The 19,800-nt window shown below is 37.2% G+C and overlaps 1 protein-coding gene across 3 annotated transcripts in view; it reads right to left on the reverse strand.

Annotated features, from left to right (window-relative positions):
* Positions 1 to 19,800, reverse strand: part of Cpeb4 (cytoplasmic polyadenylation element binding protein 4) — a 64,386-nt gene that overhangs the window by 24,137 nt on the left and 20,449 nt on the right. For 2 of the 3 annotated variants that reach the window (XM_021178511.2, XM_029483793.2), the window contains exon 3: positions 2,235 to 2,285. The exons of the other annotated variant lie outside the window; for it this stretch is intronic. In XM_021178511.2, coding sequence (XP_021034170.1) covers positions 2,235 to 2,285 — 51 coding nt within the window. The remainder of the gene's footprint in view (positions 1 to 2,234; positions 2,286 to 19,800) is intronic. 3 annotated transcript variants of the gene reach the window in all.

A 19,800-nucleotide genomic window follows, 5' to 3' on the forward strand; every position in this document is an offset into this window, starting at 1 on the left:
TGAGTCTGGCAGTTCTGCTATCTGGTCTAACCACAGGTTTCATTCTTCACTACAAATGAAGAGATCAGCATCTGGTCCTACTGGTTTCCTACTAAAAACTAACATTAGGTCACATTTGACCAATCCTAGTTTGTTGGGCCCTCTGAACCTGGATACTATACCTGAGTCTATGGCAATCATGACCTCACATGCTTGGGTCTGGCTTAAGGAGCCAGAGTTTATATATATATATATATATATATATATATATATATATATATATATATATATATATATATATATATATATAAATTTTCATCTTTATATCTTTCAGTTTGAGATGATACTAACCCCAGTCAGTATACTTTTATAATAAATAAAAGCTCTATATAAAAAGCAATGAAAAGGAAGTATCTAGGCTCCCTCTATTGTCTATGAACCAATATAATTTCAAAACATAAATACTTGGGGGGGAAAGCTTATCCTTATTATTTTCCCTTCTGCCAAATAAGAGTCACTGAAAATTAACTATTCATGAAAAATAAATATTAATAGGAAAAAGAAAGGTATAACAAAAGAATTTTAAAAATTTAAATGTGTTGATCTGTAAGGAAAAGTCACTAGAGGGTTTTTCACACTTCACAAAGATGAATCCCAGAGGCAACTGAGCCAACTAAACAACTTCATGAAGTAAGTAACACAAATAAAAGACGACTATTGTGCCTGGGATCATTCAGTCATACCCCAAATCTCAACTCATTGTAATTTCCAGTGGTTGGACTTGAGTCTGGATCTAGTTTATAGGAAAAGGTAAACCTTGCTCTGTGGACGACGGGATGTCCTCCTCACGCCATCACCATTAGGTGGTAGGTTGGTAGGTTTTAGTGTAGATACTTTTGTGCCTACTATATTATATTATGAGTATATTATTATTGTTTCTGCTAGAATAGTACAGTAGCATTATTTTATAGATGATGATGAAAATCTTGATGATAGTAACAATGATGATAAATTTCTGGCACTGAGCATAAGGAGACCTGACTTTGATCAAAGAGTGAGGTTTTAATGCACTACATAGCTTCCAGAAATGCTGTGGGGCTCGGCACCTCTCACTCATCTGTTCTCTTGTTGATTTTTTGGAGGTGGCTAAGAAACCTATATTCTACATAGGTCACCATTTTCAAGTAGTAACCAAAAGGAGATCCAATTATAATAATTATTTTCAACCACTCGTTTACCATGTGAATCAGACAAGGTAGTTTTTGTTGTTTCTGTTTGCTTGATGAATGATGAGAATACAGCAAAGATAATTCTTGGACAGAGATATTAACAGAGATTTGAATTATCAGAAATTTTGGGGGAAAAACCCTCAGGAACTGGAAATATCGCTCAGTGGTTAAGGGTGATTCCTGCTCTTTCAGAGGACCAGAGTTCAGTTCCCAGAACCTACACAGCAGCTTACAACAGCCTATAACTTCAGCTCCAAAGAATCCAATGCCTTTTTTAGCTTCCACGGGAACCCACATACATGAGACATATATCCACACAAATACACATAATAAATCTTAACTATACACACACACACACACACACACACACACACACTAGCAAATAAAAAGATAAAAAAGATTTCTATATTCTATCTATTTATTCCACACTGTGATACCAAAAATACCTCTGTACTTTAAAGTTCTTTAATTCTGTGAGTAGTTGCCTTCCCTGTGACCTTTAACTTTTTTCTGGCATGCACACATAAAACAGGATTTGTGGGCACATTACTAGTGTTTGGGTCAGGGAAGGAGACTATGGAAGAACTACAAAGGCTAATACATCTTTCTTCATGCTCTCCATGATGGTAAATAATACATGACCTTCTCTTTGGAACATAAAACACTGTGTTTGGTGGGCTGCCTCTTTCAGGTTCTAAGTTTCTCGTTACCTTCTCTTTTCATTTGCTCTACAGAAGCTAACTAGCATTTGATGATGGTGGGCTGTCATGGGATTTACACTCACTCTCTTCATTAATTTCAGAATGGAGAATCAAGTGGCTCACAGTATTTTTAGAGAAAAGTTTCTATCACAATTTTGAGGGACAAAAGTTGTTAAAATAGGTGACTAACAGCAATCAATAAATGTCACTGCAGAGCAAATGAGTGCCACTTTTGCACTTGTTGAAGCACAAATACTATATTTTCTTAACCTAATACTCATTTCAGGTTTGTGCACTTCACTAAGGTAAATCAATTATCACTTACCATTAATAAGCAGAGAACTATCGGATCCTGGGTATGAATAGTTTAGACGACCTGAAGGTAAAAGAAGGCCGTTTGTTACTAATTTTTTTTTCATAGATAGTTTAAACTTATTCAATAACAGAACGGAGTTGGTGGCTTCTAATATGCAAATTATTTACAAATCTCCATTATAGGACATGAATTTGTTGTTCTAAGGAACATAGCTAATCAGAGGATGTGCCAAGCATTGATGTACCAAAGGGGAAGTCTGAAGGTGATAAAGTGTCTCTCATATTTAGTTACTCAAACATATGAACTAGCTAAGTAGTAAGGTCATTGTTGTTTCCAAATCACCACCCAAAATATGCTCCTGTACACCATATGTATGCCCTGTAAGTATGAAATATTTTTCATTTGTGTTGGTTGTTACTTTTTTTAAAGGATGCACTTAACTCCAAATTTTCCTATGTGGCTTTTTCCTTAGGAAAAAGGCTTTCATGGGTAAAGGCATGTAGGAGGCTTTAAATTTGGGTTTTGGGCCATGCAAAGTGAATATTCAATAAATGCCCTGGTCACTTGGCTTCCAAGCTTGAAATGGTTCATAAATTTTGAAGCTAAAATCACTATTCAAGCTATTCCCAAAAAAGAGCTTGTGAAAGCACTCACGGTACTGGAAGAACTTATCTCCCAGGCAGGGAAGGCAATGGAATTTCTCTGCCTTTAAGAAACTGTATTTTTGTTTGTTTTTTGAAGTACCTCTACATGTAAAGTGAGCTATCTAGACCACAAATCCTCATTGAATACACATTGTGTACACAATAAGTTACAAAATAAATATTGTTGTGGCAACATTTTTTAAGCCTCCATACCCCACGTATCCATTTTTACCAATCTTCAAAAACATGGTGGAGAGCCCTCAGCATGTTCAGCAAAGGTTGAAAAACCTGGCTGCTAATTCTCTACAATGATCAGGAGGAGCTGCCAGTATCTAACTGACTCTGAAGTACAAAGGTCCCTTTAGGAAATAGCACTGAGCTCTGGCCTCACGGAGCAGTGAGGCTTATGGGCTGTGGAAAAGCAGAGAAGAGGCAGAGACTCTGCCAAGCCTTCTCTAACTGCCAGCAAGTCTCTCCTCAATTCAGAGAACACTCTGGGAACCAGAGCTAATGTGGTCCCACCACTCCAACACCATGTACAAACAAGTCTTCAGAAGGAAGTTTCAATGTGAGACTCTTGCCTTTGAAAGGAACTCACAGAAATGCCCCATGTCACAAAAAGAGAAGAATCTGTAACTAACCTATATCCAACACCACAACTGGTTAAACTTTGCAACCAATTTAAAATCAAATAAAGGGGCTTTCCAAGATAAAATTAGCTGCTCTCATTATGATTTCAGCTTGTTGCTATTTAGGGAATGAGTGGAGAAATGGAGCTAAGGAAAAAGTGAAACCTGATTTTGATACTTCAATTTCTGACTAAATATTGTTTTGTTTCTTTACTGTTAATGTGCAGATCAAGTACTCAACTCTGGTAAATGCTACTGGAGCTGATTTAACTACAGCTTGGATTCTATTCCTGTCACAACATACTTAAAACAAACAAACAAAAAGACCTGAGATGTGTGAAACAGGAGCATGACATGAACCATTAAACCTCACCTGTTTTTTCTTAATGAAACATGTCTAGATTTTGTTGCTATGTAATCCTCTAAGGAAATGAGTTAACAGGAGCTATTAAAACCACTTTCTTTCATCATCAAACATTTTTTAAAAATATGAACTAAGAAGACAACACATAAATAAAAGCATTTATATTGATTAAAATTAAGGGCTGAGAAGAGTTGTCTTTGTAATTCTGAGGACATGCTCTAATTTCTTTGGAGCTGATACTGTAGTCAAAGCTGGGGCTGTTCCACATGAACCATAATGTCTCTTATTTTGGGCTAAGAAAGGCTACAAACAACAATGGGAATCCAAGTGACAGATTACCATGCTGGCTGGCCCAGGTGAACAAAGTTCAAATTTACCAGAAACATATCTTCAGGGTATTTTTGGAGGACAGAGAAATATTTTGATTTCACAGACACAAAAATTTGGCTCAGCTCAGGTATGTGCCTACTTTTAGGTGAGTGACATTTCACAGCTGGTCTGCTCCTTAGCCTTCTACCTTGCACCCAAGATACAACATGACACTTTTTGCCACTGTCAGCATAGTCCCGGCTGGAACACTGACTGTGAGCCTTTAACAGCTTTAACTTGCCTTCTGATAAGGTTTACTGCTAGGAGAGTATCCGCTTTGATCCTGAGAGGCCCATATACTATGCATGTGATATCCTACTAAAACAATCAAGAATTTTTCCTCTACTTTTAAAGAATCAGCAGTGACATTAAGAGATTTTTAAAAAAAGTTTCACAGTATTTTCCAATTCTGTAAATTCTTTCTATAATAAATATATAACAAATCTAAAAAGTCATTCATAATTATGGGTACTATCTCTCCTTCTCTGGAAATTCTCCTAAAGTGCCATCATACTATGGAGGACCTGAACCTTCTACAAGCTACCCCTAGTGTTTTTTTGTGCCTTCTGTCTTCTTTGCTCTCTGGATGCCAATACTGCTCATCGTCTTCCCTTTCCTATTCAGTGACTAAGATCCTGACTCGTCCATCCCATAGATCCACAGTGGGATTCATTGCATGCTCCTAGCCAAAGACTGGATATCATGTTAATGGGTCTCGGGACCTATCTGCCTATTTAAACAGTTCTTTTTTTTTTTTTTTAATTCATAGCAAAAGTTAGTTCCAGAGTAGTAGTACATTTGTTTTACGTGATGAATCTAAATAAGAATTTTATTAATACCAAAAAAAAAATCACAGATCACATTACTTTCATTCTTACTGTTCAGAGAAATGTATAACAATATGCATCCACATACACCTATTGATACTGAATCACAGTAGTTTCACTATCCTAAGATTTCTCTGTTCTGCCTATTCATTCTGTCCTATCACCTAAACTTCAGATCTTTTTTGCTAGTTTTATAGCTTTCCCTTTACTAGAGTATCAACTGGCTGAAACCAGAGAACCAAGCCTTATCAGACTGGCTTCCTTCATTTACTGCAGATTTATGGTTCTTCTATATCTTTTCTACAGCTCAACAGCTCATTTCTTTTAGTATAATATTACAGTTTGGTACAGTAGTATGGAACTACTAAAGGCTATTTTGAATACTTCTGAGTATGGCGGTTATTAGCTAATCTGTTAGAAACACCTTTGTGTTGGATTTTGTTAAGGAGACAAGCGTTTTGAGGAGCTTTTCCAAACATTTTCAGGGCTGTCTTTTTTCAAGACACTTTTCCCAAAACGGAAACCTCTTTTTATATTAGCTCTCTAAATCCTAGTCAAAGCAGTAGCCAGTCTTATGTAACCATTTCAGCTAGTAGATAAATTCTCTCATCTCTTTTATATAATGCTCTTTTGAACTAAAACATTTAAAAAAAACCAAACCTCTACATTTCCTGTTTGGGCACCAGAAAACAATGAGTTCATTGCACTGAACTTAAAACATAAGTATTTCATAATGAATAAAGGATAAAATAAAAAATAATTGAGATAGGTGAACATAAATATAATCCAGTGCTTGTGGTCTTTTTATCTACAGTTTTTTATTATTTAAATACAATATATATATATATATGTATATATATAACATATTAATAATATTGAGTATTTTGAGAATCAAATAATACATAAAAATTTTGTCCAAATTTTATATTTATATCTTTTCATACCCTAAAAATATCATTAATGAATATTTAATACTATCTATAACTGAGGATCCTATATCTAATGTTGAATACTAAATTGTTTCAAAACATATAAAATATTCTTGGGGCTATACAGAGAAACCCTGACTCGAAAAACCAAAAAAAAAAAAAAATTCTTGGGGAGTTAAGCATAGTAAAAGAGCATAAAATATTAAAAATGAATCATTAAGAAATATATTCAAGAGCTGGAGAGATGGCTCAGTAATTAAGAGCACTGACTGCTCTTCTGAAGGTCCTAAGTTCAAATCCCAGCAACCACATGGTGGCTTACAACCATCCGTAAAGAAATCTGATGCCCTATTCTTGTGTGTCTGAAGACAGCTACAGTGTACTTAAGATATAATAATAAATAAATCTTAAAAAAGAAATATATTCAAAAGCCCTTATATGATACCATCTGACACAGTGACAAAGTATTTAAAATGTGTTATATATCTGTGTATATTTTCTAACAACCAGTTTACTTAAAAAAGATCAGTGTTTCTCGGAGGGAAATTATTTTATCATTAAAGTATATTTTAAAAATTTCAAAATAGCAAAAACTCTTTGAAGTTAAACATTAAGAAAATGCTAATTTCAAGCAAAGTGAGAAAATTTATCAATAATATTTCCATGATGTTTGTAGAACATGATTTAAATATTTTCAACTGTTACTATTCAAGAAACAAAATAATAATTTTAAGATATATCTCGTTGTTATGTCTCCCTTTTCATTACTGATTTTATTAATTTGGATCTGTCTTTGTGCCCTCTGCTTAGTCTGGCTAAGGGTTTATCTATCTTGTTGATTTTTCTCAAAGAACCAGCTCTCGGTTTTGTTGATTCTTTGTATAGTTCTTTTTGTTTCTATCTGGTTGATTTCAGCCTTGAGTTTGGTTATTTCCTGCAATCTACTCCTCTTGGGTGTATTTGCTTCTTTTTGTTCTAGAGCTTTTGGGCTGTCAAGCTACTAGTGTAAGCTCTCTTCAGTTTCTTTTTGGAGAGTGCCTGCAGTCTTGCTGGGTTCATTTTTGATAACTTGTCTCTATATAAATATGTTTGTACATTTAAAGTTTAGTTCCTGAAGGAAAAAGGATGACATTAGGACTTTAAGCAAATGAACATATTTGATGGCTAAAATTCAATCCCTGAAGGCTTTTGCTATTGATTGTGTTGTAGACATAAAACCAAACCAAACCAAAACAAAACCCAGAACACCCTCTACCTGATCAGCACTCCTTCTCTTAAAGGACACTATCACCAGAGATGCAATGTGTCTCTGGAGACAGCTATGGCATTTGGAGCCAGAGTCTAGCACATCTCATACAGAAGCCGGAGGCTATATTTGTAGACACTATTCAACCTAGCCAAATATAGGCAACTGATACAGTATGACTCTGGGAAACATTACCAAATTCTACAGCTAGAAAAGGTCTGTGTACCAACTTGACAGTTCCATGCTGGGCATCTGCTAGTTGGAAAGAACCACTGTTTAGCAAATGGATAGACTTAATAGTAAGAAGAGTACAACAGTATGTACTATCATATTCTTTTAGGACTAAGCAAGTCCATCAAGGAGATAAGAGGCAGTGCTCTATTTTATTAGTAATAAATATACAGGTTACGTTCATAATTAGAACTTATTTTCCAAGGAGGAGCCAGATATTATCACTGCAGATGATTCATCAGGAAATGATATAATAAAAGCATATACTTCAAACACAAACAATGAAAACTATCAAGATTTCTACAGTGCCACTGGATATCATGCTATGACCTATTCTTCATAGTCAATTTGTGACATGGTACAAGTCAAATTCTATAAGAAATAACAGCTTTGCTGTGTAGAACATAACTATACAATCCTACGTATTATATTGGTCCTATACAATCCCAATTAGCATGACATTCTAAGTTATTCTTTTAATTGGCTCAAGCTAAATAACCTAGATACTCCAAAAGAAAAGAAGAGGGGTTTCAGTGACTCACACTAAAATTTCCTAACTTCCATACATATACACATATGCATATATGTTTGTATATGGACATACATTGTAGTAGTTGTTCAAGAAAAACTCTGAGAGTGCTAATTTTATTTAGTTCACATCTAAGTCAAAGCTATACTATCACAAATTCTGATTAAAGGTAACAAATGGCCTTTACATAATTTTGTTTTTAATCAACACTACCTGATACTTGTAGCAAGATGGTGCTATGGATACCTGGATAACATATAGCAAAGGCTAAAGGCTCATTATAAATTCACTGGTTATGATACCAACTTTGTATTTACACAAATGCTGAACTAATGTCAGTATAACCTAATGCAATGTACTTACTATGCTCTGTACCTTATGATAAGAAAATTGCTTAACAATCAAAGTCCATACCCTTACTTGGTCTCATGACCTACCTGTCCTAGAACCAACTGTTTATAGCATTTCTATGTAAAATCACAAAGGAAGAACTGCCACTGATACCAGCTACAGATTCTTGCTCTTTCTAAAGACCCATTTAAAACACTTTATACATAGAGTTAAGATGGATGTGGCCATTAATGTGAGAGTCAGGAAAAATCCTTACACTTGTGCTCTTTCCTATCTGTTCACAGAGCCATTTCCCTACCCTTACAAAATCCACCAGACATCCAGACCTGCTAACTCATCACCTCTATTTCTGGCCACTTCCCCTGTGGAATGCCCTCCTCTCTCTGAGCCCCAGTGTCTCACCACCCAAGTTCCACCTCCATTCCCTCTACCATCTCTTACCCTGCTGCTATAGGCAGCTCCTCATTGGCCTTATTTCCTATGGAAGTCTTCCCAATTTCATGGCAGCCATGCTCTGGTTCACTCTGTATGGTAGCACCTCTCATACAAGGTTACATATTGTCTCATACATATTGTCTTAGTTTCATTTCCTGCTGCTGTGATAAAATACCCCAGGCAGGAACTTAGGGAAGAAAGGTTTTATTTTGCTCATAATTCTAAATTACAATCCATCGTTGTGGGGAAATCGAGGCAGCAAGAACCTGAAGTACATCCATAGTCAAGAGCAGCCAGAGCAGGCTTCCTAATGCTCAGTTAACTCTCTCCTATTCACTTGGTTCAAGGCTCAGCCCATTAAAATGTTATCATTCAGGATATAGTCTTCCTATTTCAGTTAACTCAAGTAACAATCCTGCACAGGCCAAATTGAGGCTCATTGATCCTCCCTTCATAGTGATTCTAGTTGTGTTAAGTTGTCAATAAAAACTAACTGGGGGCGGGGGAGCAGAAGGGCAGAAGGGCAGAAGGTGGTGATGTCTCTTGCCTTAGAAGATACAGGGAAAAGGATAAAATCACAGTCTTGTAATTATTTCATATTGCTGAATATTAGGGACACAGAGATCCCTATTTCCATTTATAGGCATTGTGAGAGAGTCCTGAAATGAGCTCTGTAGAGTGATAACACCCCTCTACCCCTAGTGTGTAGTAGTAGTTCAGCAATTGACAGCAATTCCTTTCCTGTTTCCAACAACAAGCAAAGATAAGCAATGATTTTCCACCTTCACAAGAAAGGACCCCAGGCAGCTTCTTTTGTCTAGTAAGTAGTAAACTGGAATTTTGGAGTAGGCAAAAATAATCCAGGGAATCTTTTGGCTTCAGGGAATTAGATGTTTACTAGTATCTTTGGTTGCAAACAGGGGTGTATATCTTTTCTGAGAAAAAAAGAGAAAGCAAAACTCAAGCCCCCAACTTTTACCATAACTAGCACAGCAGCAGAAAGATTTCAGGAAAGGGAAACCTCAAAACTTACCTAGGTTACGAGTATTAATATAAACGAAGGGCACCTTCTTTTTGTACCAAAACCTCAAATTCCAATTTTAAATTGTAATAGGACAGTGGAAAACAAGATTGTAAAAGCCAATGTAATATCTTTTTACAGAATGAAAGACTACCCAACTAATTCAAGGCAGCTGTAAAGTTGCAAGGTCTAAAGCAGCTAAGAGTTCCAAGCATAAGGAAATGTCTGCAGAGAAGCTACCAAGGAGCTGACCTAATTAAGGAATTCGAAAGATTTCCGACTGCCAGGAAAGCTAACAACAAACCAGCAAGCAGGAAGGCTATTTTTATCCTCACCAGAAGCCTTCTTGACTCTGGATGCTGCAGTAAGAGGACACAGCAACAGGGTAGCTTGCCTTAAGAGGATGTTTATGATACCAGTGATTAATGACAAAAGTTTAAATTTAAAAAAAAATTTTTTTTTTGTCCAATTAAAGCATCTATAGCTGGTAAAAAAAATATTAAAAATTAAAAAAAAAAAGGAGGGGAAGGTGTAACTAATGGCAAGAAAAGTAGAAAAACAGACCATCAAGTAAGGGAAGGGGAAGCAGTGGGTCTGAGTCACTTAGGGACCGGGCCACATAGGCTCCAGGACAGCCCTGAGGCATCAGAATCAGTGGCTAGAATACCAGTATCCATTCTGTAACAAGGAGTCAGACAGTGTGAGGACCACACCTTCTATAGAAGATTACCGTGAATCATGATAATACATATTTTAAATTGAATTCCTAAACTGAAGCTAAGAAACATTCATGCCTATTCCATGGACACATGTAAAGCCACACTGCTTACATCTTATGTTTGTTTCCTTCTTTCCAGCTACACTACAAATGCTTGAGCCACTGAATAGGAGGCACGAGGCAATGCTCCTTTCAGTGATCCTCTCCCCCTTACTGGGAAACTGAGCGACTTTACCTTTGTAAAGTTGTTTTACCTTTCTGGGCTTTATCTGTTTTAAATTATAAACTAGAGATCACAAAATTCAGAGAAAAAGTTCTGTAAGGATTTAGGTTGGAGACAATTCTCCAAAGAGCAGAGAATTAAAAAGAGATGGTGCCGGCAGAATTCTCCCACTTGGACATACACACACACAACAACACTACTGTCCACAGATAGTGACCAGGTTACTTCAAAGCAGAAACATATAGTGGAAGGGATCTCACAGCATATGAACAATCTTGGGAGCTGGAATAGAGGCAGGAGCCAAATGTAGGAGACGTCCAAGCCACATGGCTATGTCTCATCATATCAGAGCTGTCCCCATTCTTCTAGAATTGTCTCAAATGACAAATAATGCTTCAAATATAGAAATGAAGCTCCAAAATGCTATTTGCTGGAGATGACAATATAAGGTAAGTGACTCATACATTTCCATTCTCCTTTCCTCATCTATTTCTATTTCTATTTCTTCTTCCTCTATAGTACTATAAAGGAAGTTCTTTGGGGTCCTAGGGAACATCCTAACAGCAGAAGCATAAAGCAGAACAATTAGAGAAGTTCTCTAGAACTATCTCATAATTTTTAACAAATATTAAGACCTATTACAAGGAAAATATTTCATAGTGGCTTCACTACATAACAAAGACACCTAGCTCTACCTCATCCAGGACATAAAAACAAAACAACTAAAACCTTAGTAAGTATCAGTAAGAACTCAGTAACACCTATAAATGCATTTTAACTGCATTATATCAGTATCCACACACTTTGGAAAACAATCATGCATATGCAAAGTGTGGTGAGTTACATGAAAATGTTCCCCATAGGCTTGGACATTTGACTCTTTGGTCTCCAGCTGGCAGAGCTGTTTAAGGAGGCTGAGAAGATGTGGCCTTGTTAGAGGAGGTATGTCAGTGGGACTGGGCTGCAGGGTTTAACAGCCTGTGCCACTCCCACTGTACTTTCTACCACCTGCTTGTTGTTTGAGATATGAGCTCTTAGCTGCTCCTGCCACCATCGTGATCATGGACTCTAATGCTCTGGAAGCAAAAGCGCAAATTAACACTTCCTTCTAGAACAGTGGTTCCTAATGCTGTGACTCTTTAATATACAGTTCCTCATGTTGTGGTGCCCCCAACCATAAGCTTATTTCATGGCTACTGCATGAATGTAATTTTGCTATTGAACAGTATTTAGTTCCCAACACCATTAGAGTTATATGTTTGCAATGGTTGAGAACCCCTGTGTTAGCCTATAATAAACTTCCTGGAATATTAAGAAATAATTAAGAAACACATTTGGCATTGTGTTCAGACCTAGCTCTCTGATTACCAGTGATGTGGCCGTGTGTTGATAGCTTTCCTCTAGATCTTATTTCCCTCACTTATAAATGAAAGGGTAGAACTTATCAATCTTTAAATTATCATCAGCCATCTGTATATTACATTAGAAGACTTGACAATGTTTAGTATTGAGTAGCTTGCAGAAAGAATATAATCCGAAACTTGTTAGGGTTAAATCAGTTATGTGAAGATTTTGCCTCTAGACCACTGGCTCCCAACCTATCGGTCACAACCCCTTTAGGGATTGCATATTAGATATTCACATTAGGACTTATAACAGTACCAAAATTACAGTTAGAAAGTAGCAACAGAATAATTGTATGGCTGGGAAGTTACCACAACATGAGGAAGTGTATTAAAAGGTCACAGCACCAGAAAGGTTGAGAACCACTGAGTGGACAGCTTCTGGTCATCAGGGTGAGATCAGTTGACTTACACATGTCTATTTACTCAATCATGCCAGACATTTATTATTCATAATTTTATAGCTAGTAGACATTTTTAGTTTTTTTTTTTATTTTTTGAGTTATTTATAGTTTCTATTAGTCAGGACTATTCTTTAGAACAAAGATCTACACTCTATTGCTAATTTCTCAGGCACTAAAAAGGAGGTCTTCTAATTAGTTGACTCCTCTTTTCTGATGTATAACACTGGCATGTTCCCCCCGGGGGCTCCAGAAAGATTCTAGAACTACCTTTCCTTCAGAGTCCAACTGGGCTGCTTCCAGGCAACTCAGAATAAAACAAAACCTGGCTTTTAGAGTTGGGTGCACTAGTGTAGAACAGCCAGTTAGAATACTGAAGCTCAGGAGGCAGCATTGCCATTCTCATGTCTTTCTCAGAGTAGTAACCAATGTAAAACTAGTTAAGTTTATTCAAACTGTACTGCCAAACAGGAACAATTCACTGGGTTTTGTTGCCATTTTCTTCCCTTCTAAGTTTTGGTATTGAGTACATGGGCACCATGAAGTAAAAAAGAAATGTAAGTCAGGCATAAACAGCTGATAAAGAACTAACTGTACACAATATTTAGGTAAGTATTCCAAGCAGATCAGGAACATTTTTAAAAATCTCATGCATGTGTATGAGTGCACAGTGTGCACGTTAGTGTAGTGTATATGCAGGTGGTGCTTACATAGAGGCCAGAGGAGGACATCAGGTGTCCGATTCTATCCTTCTCTTGCCTTACTCCTCAGAGACAGATCTCTTATTGAACCTGGAGCTACACTGCCACAGTTAATGAGTGGGCACATGACTACTTCTGGCTTTTTACAGGGGTTCAGATCTGAACTCAGGTCCTCATGCTTCTGTGACAAGGGCTCTTACCCACTGAGCCATTTCTCCCTTTCCAGGAAGTAATTTCGTCACACTTTGGACTGTTCTTTCCTTGCTGTAGCTAAGTTAACAGCAAAAGGAATCTTGGATGTTTTTATGACAGGTATGAACCAGGCAACCTGGTTCCCTTTGCCAAAATCCCCCAATACCATAGGTGGGGCTACACACCATGATCAAGGAAGGCCTGAGGACCACTCAATAAAGACAACGAAGTATTTATTAAATGGGTACGTTCATATGGGATTGTTTAGTAGCTCTCAGGAAATGCACTAGCAATAATGCCTCCATATAAAAGTTTCATAGAAACTTCTGAGAAGAAAAAAACTAGAAAAATAAGTGACATCATCAAAAAGTATATAGTGCATGCATTAATACGGGCAGGAAGCGGCAGCAGCACGGGGCTGTATAATTTTGAACCCCTTTTCTCATTTATAGAGCAGAAGTGTTTAATATTTATCACTGACAAACTGCTAACAATATCTGAAAACTTGCTAAAATATCACTCAGCTTTCACTTGTAAATGGAGAATAGTACTATTTTTTTGTCTGTCTGGTATAACCCATGCTTATTTAAGCTACATCCAATACTTAAGGTGGCAGTGTAAAAACACTAAATTATTTGCAATGTGTTACTTTACTAGTGCTTGTTATCTCAAAAGTGTCTACCAAATTTGGTTTGTACCTTTATCAGTTTCCACACACACACACCCCTGCCACTGCCCCACTGTATATTAAACAAAATTAAGTCACAACAGCTATAGGATATGGGAGCCTTAGTGAGGATGAAAAATATTAGTGTTCTGTGGTAACTTTTGAAAATGCTTATGTTCATTAACCTTCTAATAACATAAATGGTTTAGTATTACTCCTCTGCCCTGGCCCTCCTCACCCTCACCTGCCATCCAGATAAAGTCAGAGTTGTGGCACCATTCTAAGGTGACTATGACCACCCAGTTTTTGCAGACTCAAAATAGGATTCTTTGTGCTCAATGTTCAAAAAGAAGATATGGAACTGCTTAGGCAATTTTGAACTCCCATCATAGATAACATAAGATAAATTCCTGCTTTGTGACAACTGCTTATATAATTTTTAGAATGAAAAGAAGTATCAAATATTCTATCACAGATGTATGGCAGAGGAAAGAGGATCACTACGTTCAACTTGTGTATGCAAGCAGGACACAGTGGATCTGAAGGTAAACATGATGTGTGTGCTCTGTGTAACTGGTTCAGTTCAGAAGCACAGTGGGGATGATGTCAATTCAATTCTACTAGCAAATCAATGTTCAACATCACATTTCCCTCTCACCTAGGCCATTCCCTAGTCTCTCCTCCCCTCCTTTTTAAAGATAGAACCCCCAAATCTGAAAGGGTAAACCAGCAAGTTCACAGTCTACTTCTGTTGACCCAGCGACTGAAGTATCCAATAAATCCTGCTCGGAAGTAACCTTGAAAACTAGCAGCTGCTCAGAGTTCAGCAGGACCCACCCCAGCAGTGACTCCAGGTAACCCACCGACCTCTTCTTCCTCACAATGAGTGCTGTTGCCTCCATAGAGAGCCAAGGTCCAGTCCTAGGTACTACCAGCCCAAGAGAAGGCTATTCAGGAGGTTCCACGTCCCCAGCTAGGAAAGGGAAAGTGCAGGGGAGGAAACACCCTTCATTTCAAACCACCCGCACACGAAGTTAATTGTAGTTCAGTTGAAATTATACTCTTTGCTATGTCTCTCACTCCATTCCTCAGGAGACTTTTATAAGTAGGGCAATTTTCTACTTTGGAAACCACGACCACTCCCTGCTCAGCTGCTTTGAGCTACTTGGTATCATCCAAAGGGGACAAGAAGAAACCAGTGTTCTCAGAAGGTTTGGTCCCATAAGCAGGGAAGCTGCTTGGCTGAGTCTGTACTCAAATACATGTAATGTTTAAGATTTCCCCAATTTTCCTAAAGGCACTTGATAACATAAATAGTAATGTAACTGAGAGGGGATATTTGGTTGTGAATCCAAGATAAACTAGCTGTGTTTTGCCCTGTTCTTTTTGGCTCTTCTTCATAGCAGTTTGTATCTTGTCTGCTATCTGCCCCTTGAAGGAAAGTGTCTAACCCTTTAAATGGTTGGTAGAGTGAGGCTGCAGTGATCTGCCTTCATATAGACAGAGGCCATCATTTAAATAGAAAAGGGAAAATACTACACATACACACACACACATACACACACACATCCCACATCATACACACTTCTGACTGGAAATTAAACAGCCTGTTTTCATGGGAACTCCTTTCATTTTTGAAAATTTTGTTTATGGCCAAATTATTTCAGGTTCATAAAACATGACACAAATAAATGACCAACTGTAGTCCTCATTCAATAGCTTTCAGTCTAGAGTTCTCTCAGAATCAGAACCTACATGAAATCAAGTTGAAGGCCTCAGCATATCAGTATATATTATCTGGTCTCTAAAATAGAGAACCAAGTGACTACATTTTGGAACATAAAAACATTAAGAGAACTGTATATAAGAAAGGTTTGCCAGCCATTATTTAATCTCTCCCAAAAAAGTAGCACTAAATTCATTTTCTTTGAATTACAGATAAAGAATTTGCATAATTATCCTAACCACCACTCATATGAAATTAATGAAACAAGCAATATGCACTGAACTTCAACTGAGTTTCATGATTTTCTTCTAAAACGATTATTATAAATTCTTTTGCTCAGCAACAAAGAAAAGGCACAGATGGAATCCCCACTTGCCCATGCAGTTAATCTTTTGTTTCAGGGGAAAATGTACAGTAATGGAAACAGCAGGGAAAGACCCTGGAATGTAATATATGAAGAAGTAGAAAAGCATCCACAGTGTTTACAGTGGAAGGCCACAGCACCTTTGGCAATCAGGAAATAAAATGCAGAACATTCTTGTGTTAAGTCCACAGTTCTTAAAATAAATCCTCATGAGTTATGAAGTAAGTAAGGCAGAAACATGCATCACATACATCTCTAAAAGAGTCCTTAGGCACGAAAGGTTTCATAAACAACAGGACTGCAAATAACCATTATTGCTTACATGCAGATTTAGCATTTGACATGCCTGACACACACACACATAAAAATCATTGCTAATAAGTATGTTGAGTCTCATTCCTCCCCAAAACTGAAAGCAAAATTTATTCTATTTATTCTAAAACAATACAAAAGACTCCATTTTCATTATATTCAAAGGAAAAATATGGTATTGACTCATAATTTAGTTAATAACTGAAGAACAACCGCAGTGTTGCAAGACTTATGGACTGCATTTGCTGTTGCAGTAATCTTGCTATTTAATTTGCTTTCTAATGAAATGAAGCAAATTGGATATTAAATTGCCTTTATATATTAGATTTAAAATATTCAATACTATATGATATGGAATTGCTGATATATTCTAAGTACTAATTTTGTCTCTTTACCCAGTGCATCTGATTCATTCCATAAACTACTTCCTACTTCATTCCTACTTCAGCTTATTCCTTGCACATGCTGAGGCAGAAAGCTCCATGCTTGTTAAGGGTCTTTTTTACTATATACACATAAGAGAAACACATTTTATGATTACTTCATGTGTCCACCTATGCTTCAGAAGGCTGAAAACAGCTGTGTTCAGGTTTGGCTCTGACCTACTACTCCCTTTGTAAAAAGTACCAATGTCATAGGCAAGAAAAAAGTACAGTAAATATCAGTATTTCCCCAAACAATCTCCTGGACATCTAAATAGAAGAACATCGCTTGCCGGTAGTGGTGGCACACGCCGGTAGGATTTGCTGAAGGAGGCAGAGGCAGGAGGATCACGAGTTCGAGGCCAGCCTGGGCTACACATTTTAAAAAAAAAAAAAAAAGAAGAAGAACATCGCTTGTTTCTGATAATCTAACAGGATTATAGCTGTGCTCAAGGTGCCACATGGGGAAATCAAAACTCACAGACTCAGGCTCTTGGCATATGAGTCTGGGTGTGGAACAAAGAAAACAAAACTGGTCTGTGGGGATAAGCTTCTGTGGATTGTCATTGCCACTGGTTATAGAGAAGGGAATACAGTTTCCAGGATAAAAATAACATAAGGACTTGCCAACTGACCTTAGCAATGACACAAAGAAAAAGCCTATGGAGGACTTTTTTTTCCTCCCCAAACAGCTGAGCCCCTGCCATGGAGCAAATGACAGGAACTTAAAAGCTCTTTTAAAAAAACAGTACTTAAACATTATTTTAAAACCACAAAGGTCAGGCAGTGGTGGAGCATGCCTTTAGTCCCAGCACTTGGAAGGCAAAGGCAGGCAGATTTCTGAGTTCGAGGTCAGCCTGGTCTACAGAGTGAGTTCCAGGACAGCCAGGGCTACACAGAGAAACCCTGTCTCCAAAAAAAAAAAAAAAAAAAAAAAAAAACAGCAACAACAACAAAAAAAAACCCACAAAAACCTCTGATATTCATGGTCAAACGAAAGCTAAGTCCTTTTAAACATCTGTTAAAAGTTTTGAAGAAACCAGTTGGAATCAACAACACATCCATAAGAAAATTCAAACACAACCTTTGAAGCCTCTAGACATATCAAGTATCTTATTTGTTGATGGCAAAAATGAAAAAATTTAACCCTCCATACCAAGGAAATATTGTCCTAAACAGAAAATGCAAGTTCTCCTTTGTAACTTTTTTCCCTTCACTTAAACTAATATATATAGAAACAATGACTCACATTATAGTGCCCGCATAAATTTTAGGCTTTATGATTTTAAACACAGATATCTAGGAGGAACTATAGATAAGAGATAAATAAATGAGGTCATTCATGTTCTATGGAATTATTTCAATGCAAAATTAGCCCAAATGCAAAATGTCTGTGTATGATTAAATCTTTTAACACTATTCTCAAGTTAAAATCTACATTTTTTAAGAGGTCTGATGATCTCACAGAATGAATGGTGATTTTCTGCCCTGTGTCTGAGGAAGGAGCACTAGGAGGATGATTTACTGTTTAGATGGGTTGGCAGGATTTAGTGCCTGACTTAGAGGACAATGGATTGTTTTTAAGGTAAAGGTAATGATCTCTTTTAAACAAAATCTTAAGATAGAATCACTACTAGAATTAAGCATCACAGTATGAAAAGTGCTAGGTCAAAGAGGAGTCTGCAGGACATGAAGCAGTGTCCTGAATGGAGCCTCATTTGCTAGTGAAGACTGCACTGAAACAAGGGTTAGGACTTTTCAAAGCCAAGCAGAACTATGAACTGGTGTTTTAGGCTCATGCCTCCATCTATGAATTCTTCCTTGTTTTTTTAAAGAAAAAAATGTGAAGTTTTGTAGTTACAATTTTGGAGGTTTGTTTCTTTAAAAAACACAGAAATATTATAAGACTATGTTTTCCTTTTGATCCCAGGTATAGGATACAGTGCTGCTTCAGACTGTCCCCAGCAGCTGTCTGTAGCTTGTGCTCTAGGATTTGGCTGTGCTCTTTGTAGTGGTTTTGCCATCTGCAGATAGTGTCTGTGACTGTGTGACTTTTGGGGACTTTTCAGAGGGTGTATAAAAGCTAGGGCTCCAAGGGGACAGGGGTGTTGTTGGTTGTTGTGTGCAAAAAAGAATCAAGAAGAAATGAGATATCCTGACATCAAAGATCAAACTTGCCCCAAGGAATTCATGCCCCTGATCAGCAGGAAGTACTCTAATGATAAACATCACCCCCTTTCCACACCCTGACTTTATTCAGGGAACTCTTTCCTTTCCCTTCTACCCTTTTTTCTCTCTTATCTAGTGTTAGGGTGAAAGGGTGAGAGAAAAAAAGTGGACTAAGGGTGGAAGAAAGAATAATCCACAAAGTGGCAAAAAGACAGCTACCAGGTTCATTTAATACTGAAAAGAACTGAACCTGGCTTTCTCATGTGATAAAGCACAATGAAAGACTTAGTAGATAACAGTAAAATCCACATTAATTCTTAAGCATCTTCCAGAGCCAGGCCATATGTCGACTTTGACAGACACATGCTGCCATGTAAACCGCACACTCATCGCACAGCTGGAAGGACAGTTAAGTCTAAAGCTGTTCTTGCCACTCCGCCTTGCTACAGCTCCACAGCCTCCTTAAGTTCCCACATTAGACTATCTACACAGATTTCTTTTCTGTCAGTTAACTTTTGACTTCCCATACAGAATCAGCTAAAGAGACCTAAGTAAATATTAGTGAGAATAAGTTTTATATAGAACATAAAATAAAAGTGAAGCTTAAACAATAATAATCTATCAAACTAAAAGAGAAAAATTAACCTTAGAAATCCTGGGTAAAACTGATAAACCAAAGAAATCTTTCAATTAATTATACAA

The sequence above is a fragment of the Mus caroli genome, unplaced genomic scaffold (genome assembly GCF_978045245.1).
Source record: "Mus caroli unplaced genomic scaffold, Mus_caroli_1 scaffold_13, whole genome shotgun sequence".
Lineage (NCBI taxonomy): Eukaryota > Metazoa > Chordata > Mammalia > Rodentia > Muridae > Mus > Mus caroli.